Below are 23,944 nucleotides of genomic sequence, written 5' to 3' on the forward strand. Positions count from 1 at the left end.
TGTAAACTTAGAACAAACAGATTGCAGGATTTTATTGATATGGTATGATATCTCCTGTACAAATTACTTCCAGTAACCTTGTGTTCGAGGCAGAAGAAGAGGCTCTTGCCAGCCAGCGCCGTGACCGAGTTGTAGGACTGAAGGCGGCATGGTTAGCTCGGAGGAATCACATCGGCAAACAGCCAATGGGGACGTTCCACTCCCATAACTTCAGACATGTCATGGCCTATCTACTCAACAACATGCAGCCCAGGTGAGTCAGTGTTGTCACAATCGTGCAACATGAAAGTTTGTACAAAGAACACCACTACTCCATAGTAAATGTTCAGGAAGCAGACATCCTCTGCTCAGCTCAGAGACAGTTCTAATACTTGTGAAAGTTTGCTATCAGTATTGCAGAGCACATATAAATAGTTGTCATTGATAAGGGTTGTTCAGGAAAGGATACTTCTGATTCTCTGTTACTGTCAAGCCAGTGCTGTTAAAAAATATTCTTGTGTTTCCAGCAAATAATAAGTCTCTGATATCTATTGCCTGTCATAAGAGCATAGAGGACGGGGTGATCATTGTACAGAGGATCAGGGGATCAGGCTCACTGGCTTGGCGGCATGCATATCATCAGACCCTGGTGTTGTGTATTGATGCTCATGTTTTAGGCTACTAGTTGGTCTTGTCCAAGATTATTTAAAGCAGCCACAATGTGGCGGAATATTGGTGTAGTGTTAAAAAACATTCACTCAGTCCTGTTTGCAGTGTTGAATTGTATTGTTTGAAGCACTTGAAGCTACAAATGATTTTCTTGTGTTATTGCTGCAGCCAACAGGGAGTGTTGTATTGGCTGGAGGCCATGTACCACAGTGCCAAGCGCTCCGACAAGGAGCAGGAGAAGACTGCCGACATCGTCACTCTCGCTGACCTGGTCAGTCACTTCTGTGTGTCTTGAATGAAGCTTAAATATCTTTGAAAACTTTTGCACTTTGGGAGGCCCATAATCTTACATCGATATAATCTTACTTTGAGCAATAAGTGTATTCTATCCACATCATGCATATAAACAATACTGTTCGATGTTACAGGTGACCAAGCGTATTGAGTGGCTTGACACAGTGACTTGTTGATTGATACCCTGACTGCTGTTACTCACCCTATCAATCACGGGAATGTTGTGTTTAAAGTTTTAAAGGCTGCTATCATAATTTTTAACTAATCCTGCACTACTTACTTCCTGCACTTATTGCTTACGGCTCGAAAAGCGTGGCTTGCCAGACGATGTCAAAAAGACGTAGAACTGCAATCACTTCCTGGTCTCGGCTGCTTACTCGTCTGCGCATGCGTCACCGGAAGGTGACGTCAGCCACCTCAGATTATTGCTTTTCGCACGCCTCGTTAGACGTGTTGTTTGCCAGCTCAACTTGTATCCTACGGGATTATATTTTGTGAAGCATTAATAAAGACTGACTTTGTGTGTATTTTGTTTTTTGTACCTCTACGAGAAGTGTAGGTATTATCTTTCACTTTCTTTTTGTCATTCAGTAGTTCTGTGTAGTGATGTCGTTCGTTTATACGGTCCGTCATCACACTTTCACTTCGCCATTAAAACACTTTGCGTATTTGATCGTCGTTGTGTTTCATTTAGTTCAGGCTTATATACTATACCATATAATAGTGGTATATTTATTGTGCCTGTATTATGGTCTCTTAAACTTTCAGTTCTTTTGAGACTTTTGTTCTCAACTTTGCTGTTATATTCATTACTTTGTATGTGCGTTTACTGGGTTTTCTGCTTCATTGCAGATCTATGTACAGCGCCAGTTGTATACATTATGTCGGGGTGGGAAGTCTCGTAAAGACCCTCATCCCGATGTTTGAAATGTACTACTCAATGTACCTCTGGCCATAAATGTGCCAGCTGGCTGATGCTATCACCCAAGAGTTTCTCCGTTTATCTACAGGTTGTTAAGAAAGCCTGGGACAACAGAGGCGGAAGAGTATGTCTACTACTTCGACACGGTCTTGGCGACCACTCGTCTCGTCAAGTGTTGCGGCGTCAACTGTGTCAACGAATGCGCCTGTCACCAGCATTCAGATTATGTCTTCGCCGCTTATGTCGCGGGTGTTACAGCGTTTGGTAACCCGCGCTTGCAGGCTTCGTCGGCGCTTGGATCGGTGGGCGCCTGCCGGGGCTTGGCACTCCCTCACCTCCTCCGCTGTTGCGATGTCATCTCCACAGCGACCGATGGGCCAGCAGTTTGCGCCGTATCAGACACCCCAGCCAGTGTTCCCGGGGCAGGCGCCTTATGCGTATCAACCACATCACGGGGTTTCCAATGCCTCAAGCGTCTATGATGCAAGCGCCATACGGCCACCAGCAGTTTGATGTATCCACGCTCAGCACTCTCTTGACTTTACTATCAGGTCAAGCGGTACATCAAGCGCCTATGCGTTTATGCCACCAGCTACATCGGCCTCTCCCCTCACGGCGCCTCCAGCGCCTTTGCCACCTTGCCACCTCCGGCGATTTACCTCTGCCCCTCCAGCATCGGTGCCTATCTTGTCAACTTTGTCTGCTCCTGTGCCTCGCTTAACGTCTCCCGTTCGCGTCCCGTCTTCGGCGGCGAACATAGGTCGAGAACCTGCGTAGTAAAGGCGTCTTCTGCTAAGGCGTCGTCTGCACGTAGCCGTTCCCCTTTGCCGTTTCGTTCACCGTCCTCTGAGAGGGACTTTGCCCCAGACTATGAGGAAGACACGGGCTCTAATCACCTTGGCTTTGATCACGTGTTTGACTGGATTGCTGATCGTTTAATAGCCTCAGTCCCTTCACCAGGCCCTGATGTTGCAAAGTCACTTACTATTTGGGACTCGCCTTCCTTAATGTTACCAGCACATGAGGCGGTCAGAGATTCTCTCTACCCTTGATGAAGATTTGTGCGGGAATGTCTCTCAACCCAACTATTAAAGCGCCCTAGAGTGCGTCCGTGATGACTATCCTATTCATGGCTTGGACTTTGCCCAGACAGTGACTAAGGTGGATGAGGAAATGAAGCGTGTGACAGGTTCTTCCTCTGTGTCCTCCTATAAAGTTCAGGATACAAGGGTCGGCGGCTTTGGACTTAGAGCTTAAGCGTATGCTCCGCCCTATATCGGCATTGGCGTCAGCGACTGATGCCATCACTCAGGATCTTAAGGAAATAAATCGGATCGACTGGATCATCTTACAACTATGATGCTATGGCGGGGTAAAGTGATCACTGACCTGCGTGAACACCTTAGGTGGCTTGCCAGCGTGCGTAATTAAGTCGGCAAGGCTTCCTCTCCTTTTCTTCATGGGATTGAATTTCAGCGGAAATTATTCCACCAACCCTGGTCATCGTCGTCACTGTTTAGCGATGCCATTCATGATGTTTATCGGCGGGTGTTTGATTTTGCCAAAGGGAGACTGCCTTGAAAGCGTTTCAAAGGGACAGCGTCCTGCCTCCCGATCATCCAACACCTACCAGCCTCGGCGACCGTCTGTTCGGCGTGCCAGAAACTCAGCGCCACCGTGGCAGGGGCGTGGTGCCAAGCCTAGATCAGACGGGGGTGGATATCAGCGTCGCCGTGCTCCGCCCAGAGCGGCACGGCGTAGGGGCAAGTGAAGTGAGGGACACGCATGCGACTGGACACTCCACCTCCAGTCGTCCCAGTTTATCCTACACCCGGTAGGTGGGAGAATAAGGATCTTTTGGGAAAATTGGTCCATCCTAGAGGATCCATCGTCACCGATATATTGAGGCAGGGGTTTCGGCTCCCCTCCTCTCCGATCCACCTCTGACAATGTTCCGCTCGGCACAATCACTCTCAGGTTCAACACAACCTTCTAGCGGAGAACATAGCGATTTTGTTGGAGAAAAGAGCCATCGAACTCCTCCCGTATCCCATCATAACACCAGGGTTTTATTCTCCAATATTCTTAGTGCCGAAGAAAGGGTCCGCGAAAATGAGGATGATTCACAATCTGTCCTATTTCAGCGAGACTTTCCTGGAGCGTCCTCCGCACTTCGAATGGCGTCCACTCGAATACCTCAAATCTATGGTATCGTCGCGACTTTCTCATCAGCCTGGACCTACAGGATGCATACCTCCATGTTCCAATCGCTAGCGACAGGAAGTACCCTGCGCTTTATTTTCAACAATCAACATTTCCAATGGGCTGTCCTCCCATTTGGAATTTCAAGCGGCCCATGGTTGTTCACCGCATTATCACAACTCTATTTCCCGGTATCTACATTTGAGGGGCATCAATTTCGACCCGTACCTGGGACGATTGCCTTATGCACCTGTTAGACCGTCTACTTCTTATACAACAGCGAGTTTCACCCTTGCGTCTGTTGCGCCAACTAGAATTGGCTGGTCAACTTGGACAAATCGGAGCTTGTCGACTCACACTCTGGCGTTCATCGGAGGCCATTTCCAGGCGGACAAGAACCTAGTTCAGATTCCCCTGGACAGGTGGGACAAGATTCAGTCTCTGATTCCCACATGCACTCTCCCAACCTCTGTCCCTCAGAAGAGTGGCAGTCACTTCTGGGATTGTTGGCGTCGGTGCAGGATCTTACCAGCAGAGGCGTCTTCAACCGTCCTCTGCAGCGTTTTCTTCAACCATACATTCGTCGGGCAGACGTTCATCAGCGGTTTTGCCTTCCACCTCAGTTACATCGCTATCTTCTTTGGTGGACTGCGCCCATTGAGCGTCTTAGGAGGAGTCTCTTTGACAGAGCAGCCTCGGATTGCCAACTGTTAGTGGGCGCCTCCTGCAGGGTTGGGCGCTCACTTACACGCGACCAGACAGCCTCCGGCCTGTGGTGGTCAACACATCAACTGGCATATAAACAGTCTGGAGTTGGAGGCCGTGATCCTCGCTATTCATCATTGGGCACATCGACTCACGAGGAACTTGTCTTCTAGTGGCTACAGACAACCACCGTCATTAGGTATGGTACATACGGCGAAGGCAGGTCGACACACTCACAGTTTCTCCTCGATCAGACATTTCGGCTCTTTCAACTGGTCGACGATCTCCACATTCTGTTGAGAGTGCGGCATATTCGAGTGCCGCCAATATACTAGCAGGCGCCTCTCGAGACCCGACAGAGTTGCTCCCGCAGTGGATGCTACACAAGGAGGCCTTCACTCTTTTAAGTCACGCACTGGGTTATCCAAACATAGATCTGTTTGCCACCAGCCAAAACCATCAACTGCCAGTGTATGTGTCCCCACTCCCAGATCCAGCGGCTTGGAGGCGGTGGATGCTCTCAGCCTATCATGGGGGAGGGACTTCCCGCAGCGTATCGTTCCGCCCACCAGTTCTATTACCCAAAGTTCGCGAAAAGTCAAGGAGACAACGCTACGACTAATTTTAGTCGGCGCCTTGGTGGCCAGCCAGGAACTGGTTTCCGTTCTACAAAGTCTAGTGGTAGGAGATCCTTCCCTCTACCCCGTGGAGGAACGTTCTAGTGCACCCTCACAGCCATCTTCCGCATCCGGCTCCAGACCCGATTCAATCTGCACGCATGGACCATTTGCAGAAAGCACTGAGTGCTAAGGGTTTTCGCTAGAGCAGCCAAAGCCATTGCGGCGGCACAGAACTTCTACTAGACATTTGTATGACGACAAAGTGGCAGTCGTTTGAGCGCTTTTTGTGTTACCAAGAAGCAGGATCCGCTGACTGTGTCTCCTCAGTTCATAGCAGATTTCTTACTTTATCTCCGAGCGTCCAGGCGTCTGAAGGAGGCACCATTGCCACGTTTATTTGGCGGCAATTAGCTCTGTTTAAAGCGATTCCCACTGACAGAAGGATTTCCAAAATCCCAGAATTACAGGCCATGCTTGGCTCATTCCGACTTGAAGACCAGAAGTTGAAGTTTAGATCCGCCCGGCATGGAATCTCAACACTGTTTTAGACCATCTCCGTGGTGCACCGTATGAACCTCTTGATAACGCTTCCTCGCTGATTTATCCAGGAAGACGGCATTTCTGTTGTTGTCATTAGCGACTGCGGCTAGAGTGAGTGAGGTTCAGCGCCCTTGGCGTGACTAGGATCAAGTTTGAACGTCGTCGTCATGGTTCTGTGCACTTAGGTATGTGTTGATTTCATCGCTAAAACCAACTACCAGGACAACCTGATGCGCCAGTTTTCCATCCCGCCATTATCATCTATTGTTGGCTCTGAAGGCGATGCGCGAATTACTGTTATGTCCGATTAGCATCGCTCAAAACTTACATTGATCGCACCAAAAAGGCGTTCGTGGTACAAGGAAGCGTTTATTTCTTCCACTGTCCGGGCGATCGCAGTCAGATGTCAGCAAAACACTATTGCCTTATGGTTAAGAACAACCATTCTTCAGGCATATAAAGCGGCTGGGCTGGACCCTCCTACGTCTTCCCTCTCATCCCCACGAGATTCGAGCACTTGCTTCGACTATGGCACTTCACAGTAATTGCACTGTGTCATCCATTATGCAAGGTTGTTTTTGGCGGTCGGACACAGTGTTTGCCAGTCATTACTTGCGTGGACATGGCTGTCAAAGGACGTTAATGATGTCCACAGCTTGGACCATTGGTGGTTGCTCAGCAACTCGCCATTCCCGAAGAAAGTGACCCTCCTGCCTTGTGTTTCCTTCCCGCGGACCACCATGTGGGGAATGAGTTGTTTTCTTCACAAACAACTAGGTATGTCAGTTAAGGAGTTATCCTTGTTTTTCAAGTCCATGCTTTTGCTGCATTCCTTAAGCTTAGCCAGCTTTAAAATTAGTGGGTTCTTTTTCATTTAAGGCGCGTAGTCTTATTTGCGCAATTACCGCTACTTGATCGTATATCTGGAATAGCTGGTGTTTTGACTATGCTGTTTACCTAGTTATGTGTTTGATAAATGTGTGTGTGTTTAACCCTGTAGTTCTACCCCCTGTAGATCGACGGGAACGAGTCCCTGCTGTGGTTCTGGGCCACCTGGGAGGCTGCCAACTTCTGTGTGTTAGCCAGGCTGAGGACACCGCTAGGCAAACCACAGGAAACTTTCATGACCATAGAAAGTGTCCTCAAGTCCATAGCTAGTGAAGTCAGCAGAGAGGACGCAGAGGACGGAGGCGCAGCAGATGCTCCCAAAAGTAAGTTAGGATTCTAGAGCTTGTAATTGTCAGTGTTGTCACAGAAAGAACATCAGGTGCAGTGTTAAGCGTACATATTGTCTTGAATAGCTAGCACATTCCATAGTTCTTATAAACAGTGTTGTCATTAACAATGATTCAAGTTGTGTCTTAACTGTCATCTTAGCTTTGTACAGCTAGCAGATCACATAGTATTATAATGACTGTTTTGTCGTTCCTGATGATCGGTGTTGGTAGTCCATGGTGATTCAGGAGGATGAGGCGGGTGTGAAGGACAGACAGTGATGTGTGTTTCAGGTGAGCGTCCTGGGGAGTACACCAGCCTCCTGCGAGTCCACCTGCTGCTGCAGTTCATGGAGCATCTGGAGAAGCTCCTCTATAATGCCTATGAGGGATGTGCTGTTGCCATGCCAACACCACCCAAGGTAAGTATGCTGTTCATGAGCTGAAGGGATCATTTTCATCCTTGCTTATGTTGGTTCAGTGTAGTTACTCTACCAGATACATGCTTGCCATACTGATGACATGGAAGGATATTATCAAGGGATAATTTGTCATGTTTGTAAAGCCTATACATGTATTCTCCACCGTTATTCTCCCTTGTAAGTAGTGGTCTATCCTCCTCACTCACCATGTCCTTGAGTAAAGTAGATCATGATTGTGGTACAATAAAAGACAGTCTGTGGAAGACAAGGTAGAAGGAAGACTTTTAAAAGCAATTTTATGCACTTGAATATTGGGGTGTTAAGTGAAAAAATGTTTGGGATAGAGTAAAAATATGTGTAGAATTTCACTGATAGATCTGGTTAATTTGGTATGTCATTTTACAGTAACTTTAAAATGTTCTTCAGACTGTGAGGACGTTTTTCCGCACTAATCGCAACACCTGCCAGGAATGGATCGCTCGTATCCGAGTGTGCATCATCAAGATGGCAGTGCATGCTGGGATGTCTGCAGCTGCTGCGCGGCATGCTTACGAACTGCTGAAAGACATGGTTGATGCGGACAATACCAGTGTGAGTAACCCTGAATGGTGCATCACAGAATCACAGAGTTGATTCCAAGTGTTACTTCCAGCTGTTTGATAAATCCAAACCTGTCAAGATTTACTATGTCATCCTTGATGTTGTTGTTGTAGATAAAGCTTGCATCTGTTTGAAGATAAAGCATTTGCTTGGTTCAATCACTGAAAGATGTTAAAACATGGTATTTGTTGTGCCTGGTACTCAGCATGAACTGGATAAAAGAAGGATGTTGTGTTATTTGGTACTGTGCTCTCTGAGTTGTAATGTTATGCAGACTGATGTATAGATTCAGGTTCGATGAGAAATAACAAGGCAAGGTGCTTGTTTGTCAGTACAAAAGATTGGACTGATGTACAACTACATGTATTTCTGGGGCAGTGGACTAGCCTGGTGGTTAAGGCATTTGCTTGTCACGCTGAAGGCCCAGGTTTGATTCCCCACATGGGTACAATGTGTGAAGCCCATTTCTGGTGTAACCCTGACGTGATATTGCTGGAATATTGCTAAAAGCCACATAAAACCCAACTCACTTACATGTATTTCTATGTGTAACAGTGTGTAATAGTGGGTGTGATTTGTATACAGGTACCTGAGTTTGAGCAGGGCGTGGTGTACCTGACCCAGGCACTGTGTGACCTCCGAAGTCCGGAGAGTGTTATGGGCGTGTACAACTGGTGTAGGGATGTGGCAGGACGCAAGTTCTCCTGGATAAAGGCAGCAGCAGAGAAAGCAGAGAGAAGGTACGTCATATTTAAATAGCCATTGTTATGTTTGTTCAGCCATGTGATGGTTACATTTATATTATTGAGTCTGGTTCAGATACAGTAATGATTTATATTATGAGCGGTGTCTGATGCTGTCCAAACATTAGACATGCAGTCTGCAAATTCAGCAAACCTGACAAGTAAATACACTTAGATCCACCCGTTCTAACCCTAAATCCTCATGGCAGCTTAGTCACATTCTGGATCCCCATGTTGTCATCAGAGATTTGACTATCAACCTAGACAGTTTAAACATAGTTCTCATCTTAAAAGTGATGCTGTCCTTATGTTAACATGATAAAGCCAAAGTACTTGAGGACTCCAGCTTATTCCCTTACCTTATGACACTGATTTGACAGAAATGGCCACATGCATTTATTGTGAGTCAGCTGTGATTGTCATTATTTGAATGCTGATATGTTGGAAGCCAACAAGAGACTCTGTTTCCTTCCTCAGGTATGAAGCTGCAGCTCGGGAGTTCAAGTCGATGCTGAAGAACACCATGTCGATGGAGAGTGATGAAGACACCAAGGGGAGGTCATCCAGTTCCTCACCAGAGGGGAGTCCAAGACCAGGCAGTGAAAACAAACCACTGCACAAGATGATCCTCAGCAAGCAGCCAGAGAAGAACCCCGGCACTGTCAACTTCATGGTGAACGAGGTCAGTTTCAACTTACCAGTAGTGGGGATAGTAATACCGGTAGCTATGTTGGTTTGTGTTTCAGTCCCATGATAGGTTTCCTGCAGTTCTAACGGACTGAAGTGTTCATTCCCTAGCATGCTCACATACAGCTCCCCTGCTGCATTATAATGTGAGATGTTGAACAATGGTACTTGTTCTCACCCCGCCTGACACTCTGCATTTAGGACCGCCTCCGTGGTGTAGTGGTTAGAGCATCAGCCCAGAGAGCGGAAGGTCGCGGGTTCGATCCCCGACCGTGTCATACTAAAAGACGTTAAAATATGGTACTTGTTGGTCCCTGCCTGGCGCTCGGCATTAATGCGTACATCAAGGACTGGTTGGCTCGGAGTCAGTATAATGTGTCTGAGTGGGGTATTCATGCTTCACTGCGGCATGGTATCTCAGTGGGCTAACACTAGAGAACCAACTTAAGTCTGGGCTAGTACAAGCAGCTGCACATACACATACACACGCATGCACGTCGTCATATGAGCGAAATATTAAACCCAATTTTACCTGACCTCACCTCTGCATTTAGGGGAAAGAAGGACAGTTCCTTTGGGAGGCTGTATACTATCTGAGTCGGGTGTCCATGTTAAAAGGGTCATGGTAAAACCGGCATTAATTAGGATGTACAATCAGCCATATTGTTGCATACACTCATGTCATGGCATGCCAGTAGGCTGGTCATGGCATGTCAGTAGGCTGGCACAATAAAACTGGCATTAATTAGGACTAGTGCAATCAGCCATATTGTTGCATACACACTCATGTGGATGTACGTCACTATTTAAGTCCAATAGTCTTAAATGCGATGTGAAAACTCCATATCGGTTTACTTCTCCATTATGCCCTGGTGAGAGAATCAAACTAAAATCCCATGCCGAACTTTCTGGTACCCTGTAATGAAGATAATATGTATGACCTCTCTGATGTCACAGTGCCCTAGTATTTGGGGTTGTTGTTCATTATGTTGACCTCTAGTTTTTGTAATTGAGATATGGTTATGTTTAGAATGCTGTTATATAGTTGTGATACCTTTTCAATTTGAAGTGTTGTGATCAAGGTGTAATCTTCCAAGGTGATGATGGACTGTTACATTCAGCTGAGTGACTAGGATGGATGGTCGAGAGGCAAGAATCAGTAGAGGAATAACGCTCCAAGAATACTCTCAGTCACTACAATAGCTGCATCTATTACATGAATGATGAAGTGATCATACGGTGCTTGTCTCCGTAGGTGATGGACTGCTACATCCAACTGAGTGACTGGGATGCTGTACTGGAGTGGCAAGAGTCCGTACAGAAGTACCGCTCTGAGAACACTCTCAGCACCGTACAGAAGGCCTTCAGCTCCAACTACGACATGAACTACATCAAGTAGGAAGCCACAAATATATTATGTTGGGCAGTGTGAAATTGAAATTCATAAAGGATAGCTTATTTTATCCTAAATGATTATTCATTTCTATAACAGAATAAAAAGATAATTAAGTTTGAATCACATGCTTATGCGTTATTGTTGACGCCGTAGACCCGTATTCGAATCCCCACATGGGTACAATGTGTGAAGCCCATTTCTGGTGTCCCCCGCCTTGATGTTGCTGGAATATTGCTAAAAGCTGCGTAAAACCAAACTCAGTCAGTCAGTCATCTGTATTCTTTCCTAACTTTGACAGTTGATTACCTAGTTCTTTGATTGAACAATGAGGCAACCCAAGATCTCCAGCTAGATAGTATGTGAGTATTTGTAATGCATTGTTTCTTCAGAGCGCTGTCCCACTTTGACAGCGGGAACCTGAGTGGTGTCCGGGAGAGCCTGGAGCTGGTGCCAGGGGCTTCCCTATCGGAGATGAGCAAGTCTGAGGCTGGAGGCTTGACGTGGAACCCACGCACAGAGCTGGAGAATATCCACTCCCAGTTCATCAAGGCTGCTACACTTCTACAGGAACACAAGCAAACAAACCACAGGTAGGGGACACGAGAAGTAGAAGTATACTGATCTCGGATGTTAACTAATGTTTGAAATCACTGCATGTGTAATGTTGACATTGTTGGAAGCAGACTGCTGTTGGTAACACTCTGTACATTAGTATAAAAGCCCAAAGCTTTCAATGAGGCTTAGTGTCTGGTGTTGGCAAATCTCAATTCTAAACACGTGCATTTTGGTTTCTAGAACTTGCCTACTACACAATAACATATGCCTACGACACAATAACATATGCCAGAAACATACAGGAACATTTTGGTGTCCAGTTTAAGTTGTTCTTGACACCTAGTGACAACATGAAGAATGCATGTATAGTGGGAATCAGTTGTGTCTTTAGTAGTTTTGCTATAACCTTGCTCTATAATGTTTACAATGTCACCTTTCCCAGCAGAGAGTACTACTTTCCTTTTAATGCTTCATCCATTAAGGCAGCTTTATTGTGTTCTACATCAGAGACATTTCAATCCTCTGTGCATTGTTCCGTGTTTGTGTTTTCAGGTAATAATATTGTGTAAATTGCCACTTTTCCAACATATGAGTTGTGTGTGTATTTTAAGGACTGACATCTTGAAGTGTCTCGCCAGGCAGAGAGATGTGGAGAAGGGTTGTTGAGGATCAAGGCCATGGACTGGCCACCAACCCTGTCTGGACAGGTGCTCAATGAACTGAACACTGTATCCATGCTGCGCAAACAGCTGGATGAGAAGAGAGTGAAGGTACAGTCTGAGGCCTTGATCTTTATGTGATAAAGCAGGTACAGGGATGCAGGATGGTGTGATATACCCAGTTGTGTCATTACTTCTGCAAATTGAAAGGTCATTGCACTCAATTTCACAGAAATAAAGTTGAGTTGGCGCACTTTGTTGACTTAGAGGGAGGTATAATTTGAACAAAAATATAGTATTGAACAACACTGTAGTGATTACCATAGTGATGTCAGTCATATGCTGTGACTTGTATCTTGAACAAGAACAATAATCAGCACTAATAATCGTAATAATAGGTATCTATGATCATAATCCAAATGTTAGATTCCTTTCTTAGAATTTGTGAGTGAGCATGATTACATGACTGCCTATTTTCTTGAGTGCTCAAAGAGTGAGGTCGTAAACTTGTTCAAAATTATGAAACATGTTGACCTTTGTTCAGAGAGATGTTGGTCCACTTTCTGAAATCAGTGGGCCAATTGTCCCCCTTTTGTGAAAAGCAGGATGCAGGCATGTCAGTTGTGTATGTGCATTTTGGGGGTTACTATTAGGACCAGTGCCAGATTTCTGTGAAGGATTACTACCATTACATACATGCCCTTCCAAAGGAGAGACATGAGCTGATATGGTTCTCTGGTGGGCTGCCTGTGTATCTTTGTTCCAGTTTATCTCTGACTGCTGTTATTCCAGACGTCCCTGTTGTCGCTGTCTGAGCAGCTGCTGGTGGAGCCAGACAGTCAGGAGTTAGGGACGTACATGCAGACGCTGAGGCTGCTCAACCTGCAGCTGCTGCTGCCGGGATGTGACCGCAAGCAAGGTCAGATCACCAGTATTGTTACCTGTGAGGGTGGAATGTGCACTGCAGGGATGCTGATAGGTCCTTTGAAGGGATAAAATGTCCTATTACTTCATTGTTGAGAACAATACGATATGACATCATGAAAGATGCATATTGTGTAACTTCCATTCCTACTCTTTCGTAAAGGGTTATAAGTATGTACACATTAATATAGTCTGTATATGAAAGTGTAAATGTCTTTCACAATTTGAATATGGACTTTTATGTTTGCCTATGAATTCATTGTTACATTTGAGATCCAAGTTCAGTTTCTGAAGAGTTCAACTTGTGATACATGTCGGTGGATTCAGCCATGTTAATGATGCTGGACTACTGGCAGTGGATAACACAGTTCTCTCAAGGTTTCAACATAATCATGAAGTCTATTTCCTGTTGTGGCAGAGCTAAAGAACCAGTTGTCTCGCACCTTGCTGGCAGCGTCGTCCCTGTCCCGGAAACAACACAGCTACGAGCTGGCTGAGGACCTGCTTGTCAGACAGGTCATCACTCTCATGAGGAACAGCAACGAGAATGGCCGGGTCACCTTCCCGAATGACTTGGTCCCTGCTCTGACCAGCCTGCGCTCTTGCAATGGCAGCCTCAACCAGATGGAGGTGATGAAAGTGGAGCGAGAAAGCGCCAAGCTGCTCCACAGCATCAGCCAACCCAAAGATGCCATTGAGGTGATGAGCAGTAGCATCATGGGGAACATCCTTCTTGGAGACACAGCTCAGAAGAAGCCCGTTGTGGGCAGTTGTGCGGAGCTGTGTTCCAGGTCACTATTGACCCTGGTCAAGTGGATGCAGAGCGACCAGAAGCTGTTGGGGGCTGTTGCGTCACAGGTGAAGCTGAGCGGACATGGAGAGGGAAGTGGGACATCCCATACAGTGAGGAACGTCAAGCTGTTGATGGAGATGGAGGAGAAGGGAGCGAAGAAGACACTGGGACTCAGTCTGGCGACAGAGGACAAGGAACAAGGTAATTAGTGGTCTGCAGTTTGGGTTGGTTGTGTTGTGTTGTGTTGTGTTTGTTGGGTTGGGTTGTGTTGTTTGTTGGGTTGGGGTTGTGTTGTGTTGTGTTGTGTTGTGTTGGGGTTGTGTTGTGTTGTGTTGGGTTGGGGTAGTGATCTCCCTTGGAATAATGATTTGGCTATTTCTTTACTTCACCCTAAAAGTTTGTTTTGTTTTATTGTAATATGATTACCAAAAGTAAAAGTTTGTCTTAATTGTTCCTAATTGAAGATGTACAGATAAACTGAATTATTTTTATGAATTTACTGCTAATGTCTTGTCTGTTCTATGTTTAGTTCTGAAGATAGGGGACAACCCCATCCTGTCTGACAGTGACAGTATCATTGGTCGCCTGCTCCACCTCTCTGCAATGGAATCCCCCAAACTGGCCAAGTCCTGGTTCACCCTGGCAGGGTGGTGCTACAAATGGGGGAGGAAGGCAGTGGACAATGCCAGGTAAGATGCAGGAAACACTGACAATCACTGTTTCATTCTTTGTCTCCATGATATCTTGTCAGTATTGTAAGAAATCAGAGTCAGTCCATCATTCCTTTTCTGTATGTACTGATTTGAAAGTTTTCAATGTTTGTTTATTACACACTGGTGCCTTTGTTCCAGCCATGGTAGTGTGGAGCTGTCAACTGAAGAAAAAGGACAGATTTTATCCATCATCCCCAAGGTAAAGATCACTAGTCAGATATGCCAGTAAACATGCAACATCTTTCATACTGCAGTGCAAATAGTGCATGAACATGAAGTGAGCAAATAATCAAAACAATACAAATGTTTATCTAAATACAATATGATGTGAGGGAGTGTTTGATTGATTTGTTTTCTCTTGCACATATGCTTTTCTTTGTTAATTGTTGAAATATGCCATTGTGTATAACAAGGAGGAAGGGTATTGTAAGTTATGAGACTTGCTTTCAATCCTGTTCACTTTTGTGATATCTGTGTTTGAAATATTAAACTAGGTAACACTCGAGAGGCACCAAGCATCTTTAAGATGATCATCAACTCTGTAATCATAGTATACTTTTAGTTAGAGATCTCGTCTGCAATACACGCCGTCGGTAACTTCAGCTACAAGTCTGAACCCAAACTGAGTCAGCTTATGTTTGATCATGCACACTCAACATACAGTCCATATATAAACACTAAGATCTGCTGAACTTGATGGCATGAGATGACTTGGGCTGGTAGACGCAGTTTGGGCACAGATGAATTGTAAATAGCTTCCATGAGTCTGACAATCCTACTGAGCCCAGCTATGGTAAAGGATTGTTTGTGTGTCGCAGGGTACAAGCAGCGAGGAGACTGAGAGGGTGCTGAGTGTGTTGAGCCAGATCCACAGTCCGCTGTCCAGTGAGGAGGACATCAGTGACCAGGACCAGGTCAGTGGGAGCATGTAGCTCACCCACATTGATGGGTGTTAGCATCTTGGGAACAATGTCAGCATTGTTGAATAGCTGAGATGTGTAGCACTATTTCACTATCACATTTCTTCATTATCTCTTTCAGTCATATAGGTGGGAATGAAGAGTTCATCTCATTGACAATTTCTAGGATTACTTTCCCATTCCAATACAGTACAGGGATGTAGACAAGGCTTATTTGACTCAATTCTTCAGCATAATACATGAAATATGAAGACTTGTTTCCCTCGTCAGTGTAGTTAAATACCCCTGTACATGAGTTTTTTATTTACCCCCTGTCCCCAACACTTTTGGTCCAGTGTCCAGTGTAACACATACTCACAGAACTCTATTTCAACAATCATACATTTACAATACCTATGAAATTTAGACACTCACAGTAAGGACATTCAGATGATATTCTTGAAGGCCACAAAATATGGGCCTCATGGATATGGACTGATTTCATAGCCAAGTGAAATCTACAGTCAGTGTTCATTCTGTCCTCAGTTATGTGGGCCAATTAGAAAATAGTGTGGGTGATGTCAAATTACTGTGACCTGTAGACATACAGTAGTAGTTACTAATTTGAGTTCACTTACTTATACAATATTTGACGTCCAATACAGGTAAGGTCAACAATTTGAACAAAGTAAACAAAAAAACCAAGATTTTTTCAACATTTATTGAACAGTTAGGATTAATTCAAAATGAATTTGAAAAAAAAAGAACACTCCAACACTGAAACAACAGATTTTTCCTTATCCTGACTCATGCTAATTATGCTTGTCTCCTTCCTCTTGCGAATGATAGTGGAACACTTGAAATCCCTTGAAGTTCCCTTTCCTCTTTCCTCCCTTTGGCACCCAAATGGTCACATGACCGGCAATATTTGTCACTCTCTCCGTATGTAAGCCCGACACCTGGATTTACAGGGAAATCACAAGTCGATGCTAAGCAATGAAAAATGACAATCATTTTGACCTTGGCGTTTGACAGCCGGTGTGTCCACCATGGCAACAAAAGTATAAAACTGCTACATGCAACGTGATTGGATCACTCAAAGAAACCGACCAATCGGGAATCTGTTTTACAAAGCGCATCAGATTTTCTCATAACACTGAATTGTAGGCTTTGCACTGCCGTTTGAAACAGCTTGCAATTGACAGTGACGTGCAGATTTCTTGGTACTCAAAACAACAGCTCGCTTTAGTGAGGAAAGGTAGCGCATTTTTGTCCCCCGCCGCAAAGTGGAACGGGGGACTATGTATTCAGCGGCGTACAGCTGTCCTTCCGTACATTCTTGTTAACGCGTACATATTCTTGTTAACACAATATCTCATGAACTGTTGTACCCAATGTCTTCAAATTTGGTGACAGCCTACACTGGGGGATTACCCAGACACCAGTCGACTTTGGGTGACCTTGACCTTATCTTCAAGGTCACCATGACACTTTGAACACTTTTCAAACTCTTGTTAGCGTGATATCTCATGAACTGTTGTAACCAATGTCTTCAAATTTGGGACAGTCTACATTGGGGGATTACCCAGACACCATTCGACTTTGGGTGACCTTGACCTTATCTTCAAGGTCACCATGACACTTTGACAGCTTTTCAAACTTATTTAAACGCGATATCTCATAAAACATTGCACCCAATGTTTTCAAGTATGTTGACAGCCTACATTGGGTGATTATGCAGACACCAGTCATTTCAGGCATCTTGTATGTGACCAAAAAATAAAAAGTAGTAAATATAGATATTCCATTCTTTAGCGGTGGGGGACATTGCCATATCAGTGGCAAACACTTGTGTTAGTTAAACTAAGCATGCGTTTTGAGTTTTGCTTGAGTTGAGGCATGAAAACAAACTCGTAATGCATTTCAGACTTATGTTTAATGTCTCGAGTGTGCCAACATGGCAGGCCAGTATTTTTAAAGTGCACTACATGAACTTTCAGTGCGCGAATGGCGCAAAGGCGCGGCCTAGAATGAACACTGTACAGTGACCTGCTAGTCTTCTTCCCATACAGAGTCTCTACGATGACGGCACCGAGACGACAAGGAAACAGCTTTTGGCCACATCCACGTCGCTGCAGATGGCGAGTGAGGAGTGTGTTGAGCAGTTGTTGTCGGTGTGGCAGGGTGTGGTTCAGAGAGTGTACCACTACTACAAGCTGTCCGCCAAGGCCTACTTCACGTACCTGCATCTCAATGGAGGGGTAAGTCATGCAGAAGGTGAAGTGAAGCTTTTCGCCCCTGCTCCAGTGATCATGGGAAAGAGGCTTGCTCTGCAGCAGGGTTACAGTTAGGTTTCACTTTTGTAATTTCAAATGTGGGAAAAATATTGTGTCTGATTATTTGCTGTTAGGAATGTTGATAATATGTGTGGAAACAATCGTTGCTGCAGAACGAAGAAACTGACAATGCTGACTGCAACATCATCTCCACACTGCGTCTGCTTCGTCTGCTGGTGAAACATGCATGGGAGCTGCGGAACGTGCTGGAGAGTGGACTGGCACAGACTCCTACAACGCCATGGAAGGGTAGGAGCTTTGCTTCAACATAGGCATGTGTAATGAAAACCCAAATAGCATTTGAAGTAAACGATGCATCAACACAGGAGATGGGTTACTATCTTCAGGACAAACCAGGATTGTTATGCCATAAAAGAAAACTATCAATAATAGCAAGTTCCACTTGCCTGAATGAGACCCAGAACGTAAAGCAAATTATTTTTTGGATGAGTTGCTATGATTGTGCTCACCTTTGATGAAGTATTTGTATGACAAAAGCTGATGTACAGCTTTATTTGGATTGCGACAGATGATATGTAGCTTCAGTGGGTGTTTCAGGTGTGTAGTCAGATGACTAGTTCTTGTATGAGATTGTAGTGCTCACACTGCTGTCGTGTTCAAGGGATTGTCAGTTAAATCCACACCTGCTTTTTGTCCATTTTGATGACGATGAACCAATGTATGCACTACTCTGTTCAGGCATAATCCCCCAGTTGTTTTCCCGACTGAGCCACCCCGAGGGCTACGTGAGACAGAGCGTGTCAGATCTGCTGTGTCGGGTGGCCCAGGATGCACCTCACCTCATCATATACCCGGCTGTAGTAGGCAGCTCCGCCAACAAGATGGAGGCCAAGGTCACAGACCAGAGAGGTAGGTCAATAATGTAAAGCTTACACCTTACTTTACAGGTTGAAACACAATGTGTGATTTACTATTGCCTAGTGTGACTGAAGTTAACCCTTGTTGTGTTAGGTTTTATCTTATAAGGAAATCCAAAGGATTAAGTGTGTTTTCTTTGAGGTTCTCTTATTGGTCTCATTGGACTCTCTTGTTTTTCCGTGACGAAATAGGTTCCCAGATACTAGTGTAAAGTTGTGACTAAGGGAATTGTGTGTTGTTTTAGTGCACACATTGAGTGACCAATGAATGCATCATTCCCATGGTATCATAACACCTTGTAACACTTCGTAACACCTAGATACCAGTATCTCTTAACATTTTAGGGGGGTGGGGTAGCCTAGTGGTTAAAGCGTTGGCTCGTTACGCCGAAGACCCGGGTTCGAATCCCCACATGGGTACAATGTCTGAAGCCCATTTCTGGTGTCCCCAGCCATGATGTTGCTGGAATATGGCTAAAAGCAGCGTAAAACCAAACTCAGTCAGTCAGTCTTATCATATTCCCTAACTTGTGAGAGATTTATCAAATTACTGGTTTAAAGTGCAGATTTTGAAAAACAGTTCATTTGTTTGAAACCACTTATACCACTAGTTGCATGGACAGCAATTTTCATCCCTGATGTGTCTGTTCATTTTAAGGTTTGCTGAGGAACTACTTGTCAGAAGAAGAGGAGAGCCTTGACCCTGATGAAGGAGGTCAAGGGTCTCAGGGAGAAGATGAGGGAGAGGAGGCTGTCCTGGACGACCCCAGTGCCACCATGTTGCAGACTTGCCTGTCCACTATCGTGGACACCCTGTCTCACCACAACCCCAAGTAGGAAGCACTGATGTCACTCAGACAAATAATGTGTTTAGTAATATATTTAACATGAAACATTTTTGAAGTGTGAAATGGCATTGTTGCACTCATTCTATATGACTCAACTGTGAGTTTGGTTCTTACTTCAGTTATGCACATGTATCAGGTAACAAACTGGTACAGGTAACAAATCCCTTCATTTAAAAAGAACCCCCATCAGCTTGGGACTGGTCCACAGTCTTAGGCAAATAAAACATCTTTCACACTTGTAAGCTGAGATAGTTATGAGCCGTGTTTCTACGAATCTACTGAAATAAACACCCTGAAGGTTTTTGGAACCAACTGGAACTGTTCCCCTTTATTAACCTATCTGCACGTTACCAGACAATGTGAAGCAGGAGACATGAAGCTGTTCCTGTGTTCCAGGATGATCTCGGAGGTACAGCAGATGGTGCAGGAGCTGAGGCGCATCACGCTGCTGTGGGACGAACTGTGGCTGGGCACACTCAACCAGCAGCATACGGACGTGGTGCGCTCTCTGGCCCAGCTGGAGAATGAAGTGAAGAAGGTCAACTCTAACCAGTCACTGAGCAAGGAGGAGAAGACTGCCATTATTAGAGAGAAACACAAGACCATTATGAAGCCGGTAAGTGCCGTACAGGAATTAGTTTGGTGATCAGGGCTGTAGTATGTGATGAAGAAACTGAAAATATGTCTCTGTTCACTCAGATCCTGTACACAATGGAGAGGCTCCATGAGATCACCAGCCAGATGGCTGAGACACCACATGAGAAGTGGTTCCAAGACACGTATGGGGAACTGATAGAGGATGCCCTGCAGAGGCTTAGGAACCCCAGTAATCCCTCCAACCCTTCTGTCAACTGGCAGCTCTTCAAACAGGTTTGTAATCAAATCTCACAAACATTGGTTAGTCTAAAAGGACTTTGAAGCAGAGTGTCCTTACTGTTGTGGCAAAGTTGGGCTGGGCTTGTTGCACTCAACTATGGTGCCGCAGTAAGATTATTAAGTGGTGTCCTTCAGTGGTACCAGGATCTGCTGCTTAATTTTGGTTCGAATAAGGTAGTTGGCAGTTGTGATCCTTGGTTGGACCGGTACCAGTGATTATGGTTTCAGTAAAGTGCTTAACATCTGAGACCTGTACACTTGTGGCTGTTCTCTCTACTTTCTTATCCCACTGTGTTACAACTGACATACTGACTATAGTCAACTCACTCACTCTTTGTCCACCAGCTGCATGTCAGCCTGCAGCAGCGAGCCCAGAAGCGGAACAGTCTGCAGCTGAGGATGGAGGAAATCAGCCCTCGACTATCCAGCCTGATCAGCTCGGTCATCCCTATGCCCGGGCTTGGCGTTCTGGGACAGACAGTCACCATAGAGTCTGTGTACAACACGGCACAAATACTCCCTACGAAGACCAAACCCAAGAAACTGGTCCTGTTGGGGTCAGATGGCAGAAGGTGAGTGTGGTCAGGGCAGGCTGTCCCCAGGTACAGTCAGATGTTTGATAGGCATTTAGAAGTTGGTAGGGTAATACAACACACTTGATATGGATGTGCAACTTCTTTATTATTTACACACGACGTTTCTCGGCTAATACTTGCCCCTTCATCAGGCAAATAAAAAATAAGTTGCACATCCATATCAAGTGTGTTGTATTACCCAGGTACAGTCATCCCTCGCAATAACGCAGGGGGTCATCCATGGACCTCAAGACCTGAGTTATGGTGAGGGATGACTGTATACTGTAAGGAACACCAGGGAGGATTCATGACTCAAGTCATAATCAAACTTGAATACAGTGATCATTATGTAACTGATGGTCTATAATTAGGATGATAAAATTCCTTACATATTGGAGGAAAAAGAGGACACATCTAATGCTAGTGTTAAGCTCTTGTTCACATTTATTTAGACATTATTCTTCTTTGTGGTTGTTGCAGATACCCATACCTGTTCAAGGGCCTGGAAGACCTCCACTTGGATGAGAGAATCATGCAGTTCCTGTCTATTGTCAACAACATGTTCTCCAAGTCAAATAAGTGAGCACTTTCACTAAGTTTGGAAATCTGAAAGTACCTGTGTAACACTCTGTGGGTCTCCAGTACAAATCTGCTTTTTGTAGGAGCCGTGTAATGAGGTTCGAGGGCTTGCATTGTTTAACCTGATTATGGCATCTTTGAAGTCATCCCTGGTTTACGTGACCCACATGGATTTGTGCTCATGCTATCAATCCCTGGTTTACGTGGCCCATACAGATTGGTGCTCATGCTATCAATCCCTGGTTTACATGACCCATACAGATTGGTGCTCATGCTATCAATCCCTGGTTTACATGGCCCATACAGATTGGTGCTCATGCTATCAATCCCTGGTTTACATGGCCCATACAGATTGGTGCTCATGCTATCAATCCCTGGTTTACATGGTCCATGGTGCTCATGCTAGATCCCTGGATTGTGTCCATCATGCTCATGCTATCCCTGGTTTACGTGGTCCATACAGATTGGTGCTCATACTATCAATCCCTGGTTTACATGGCCCATACAGATTGGTGCTCATACTATCAATCCCTGGTTTACATTCCATACAGATTGGTGCTCATGCTATCAATCCCTGGTTTACATGGACCCGCATTACAGATTGGTGCTCATGCTATCAATCCCTGGTTTACATGGCCCATACAGATTGGTGCTCATGCTATCAATCCCTGGTTTACATGGTCCATACAGATTGGTGCTCATACTATCAATCCCTGGTTTACATGGCCCATACAGATTGGTGCTCATACTATCAATCCCTGGTTTACATGGCCCATACAGATTGGTGCTCATGCTATCAATCCCTGGTTTACATGGCCCATACAGATTGGTGCTCATGCTATCAATCCCTGGTTTACATGACCCATACAGATTGGTGCTCATGCTATCAATCCCTGGTTTACATGGCCAATACAGATTGGTGCTCATGCTATCAATCCCTGGTTTACATGGTCCATACAGATTGGTGCTCATGCTATCAATCCCTGGTTTACATGGCCCATGCAGATTGGTGCTCATGCTATCAATCCCTGGTTTACATGGCCCATACAGATTGGTGCTTATGTTATCAATCCCTGGTTTACATGGCCCATACAGACTGGTGTTCATATTATCATTGTTAACAGTGAATTGGGACTTAAAATAAAACAGGGTGATATGCTTTTGTTCAGGGGTACCCGTCAACTGTACCGAGCCCGACACTACTCTGTGACGCCACTGGGACCACGGTCAGGTCTTATTCAGTGGGTGGAGGGAGCCACGCCTCTGTTTGGTCTGTACAAGAAATGGCAGCAAAGGGAGGCAATTGCACAGACACTCAAGGTAAAGAGAATTAGAATTGTCTTGAAAATTTGAGAGTTTGTTGATTATTTAGGTATGTGCATTCTTGTATGCAGGTTATTGTCACTGATTAATATTGCTGATAAAGAGCTTGTGCCCCAATTGCATGCACACTGATATACCTGGCCCATCTTCTGTAGTGGACTGTATCTCATAACACAACATGCACTCACAGACCCATGCTCTGTAATCTACTGTTTCCCTGCAGATAAGTTCGTCAGGACAGAGCAGTGTCTCCAGCAATGCGGCTACCATCCTGCGACCCAGCGACATCTACTACAACAAGCTGACCCCAGCACTGAAGGACAAGGTAGGTCATCACAACGTCACACTTGTGTTCTAGTTGGGAGTATGTGGGGAAACTGGAAGAAGAATGTGTATGCTTTGCTTTCATGAAACAGTAGATGATGATAGCTGTGTTTTACATGGACGAGTAATGCAACAATTTTGTTTAAGTAATATTATAAGGTAATTTATCCATATAGTTTCGGTATGTGACATGAGATCAAATTTCTGGTTTTATGGCTCATTTGATGCCAAGAAAATTTGTTACTGAAAGCATTACAGGGAAGTTTTAGATTTCAATATTTCTGTGCATTTCTAGAAAAAGTGAGTGTTTACCTGTTTTGTAAATACAGCTCACCCATCACAGCTTCTAGGTGTTCAACTGCAGTGTCACCCTGGAATCAGTGCATCTCACATGTTGCAATATAGTGAATGCAGAGCACAAAACCATTTTTACAAATTTACAAATCATGCAGTTTTGATCAAGCTATCCCTTCCATTTTACCATGTTGATGTTGTTATAGGGCATTGACAACCTGGACAGCCGTAAGGAATGGCCGTTGAGTGTCCTCAGGAATGTCCTGGAGGAGCTGATGGAGGAGACACCCAATGACCTCCTGGCCAGGTAAACTCACAACACACACAGCCTTGCTGCAGAACATGAGGCACCTGGAGGTTTAGAGCCATGTCCTC

The 23,944-nt window shown here is 45.0% G+C and overlaps 1 protein-coding gene across 1 annotated transcript in view; it reads left to right on the plus strand.

Annotated features, from left to right (window-relative positions):
* The window catches only part of LOC124291769 (serine/threonine-protein kinase SMG1-like), a 109,308-nt gene that overhangs the window by 36,065 nt on the left and 49,299 nt on the right, over window positions 1-23,944 (plus strand). Inside the window, 27 exon segments of the mRNA XM_046728844.1 lie at window positions 74-253; window positions 817-919; window positions 6,947-7,142; window positions 7,440-7,567; window positions 7,994-8,158; window positions 8,753-8,907; window positions 9,388-9,592; window positions 10,853-10,992; window positions 11,383-11,583; window positions 12,160-12,185; window positions 12,188-12,318; window positions 13,000-13,126; window positions 13,550-14,125; window positions 14,454-14,613; window positions 14,776-14,836; window positions 15,456-15,551; window positions 17,609-17,797; window positions 17,986-18,121; window positions 18,572-18,742; window positions 19,409-19,583; window positions 19,995-20,214; window positions 20,298-20,468; window positions 20,820-21,046; window positions 21,530-21,628; window positions 22,798-22,948; window positions 23,175-23,276; window positions 23,776-23,876. Of these exon segments, the coding sequence (XP_046584800.1) occupies window positions 74-253; window positions 817-919; window positions 6,947-7,142; window positions 7,440-7,567; window positions 7,994-8,158; window positions 8,753-8,907; window positions 9,388-9,592; window positions 10,853-10,992; window positions 11,383-11,583; window positions 12,160-12,185; window positions 12,188-12,318; window positions 13,000-13,126; window positions 13,550-14,125; window positions 14,454-14,613; window positions 14,776-14,836; window positions 15,456-15,551; window positions 17,609-17,797; window positions 17,986-18,121; window positions 18,572-18,742; window positions 19,409-19,583; window positions 19,995-20,214; window positions 20,298-20,468; window positions 20,820-21,046; window positions 21,530-21,628; window positions 22,798-22,948; window positions 23,175-23,276; window positions 23,776-23,876 (4,392 nt within the window).

The sequence above is a fragment of the Haliotis rubra genome, unplaced genomic scaffold (assembly GCF_003918875.1).
Source record: "Haliotis rubra isolate DU_JTF1 unplaced genomic scaffold, ASM391887v1 Scf1131, whole genome shotgun sequence".
Taxonomy (NCBI): domain Eukaryota; kingdom Metazoa; phylum Mollusca; class Gastropoda; order Lepetellida; family Haliotidae; genus Haliotis; species Haliotis rubra.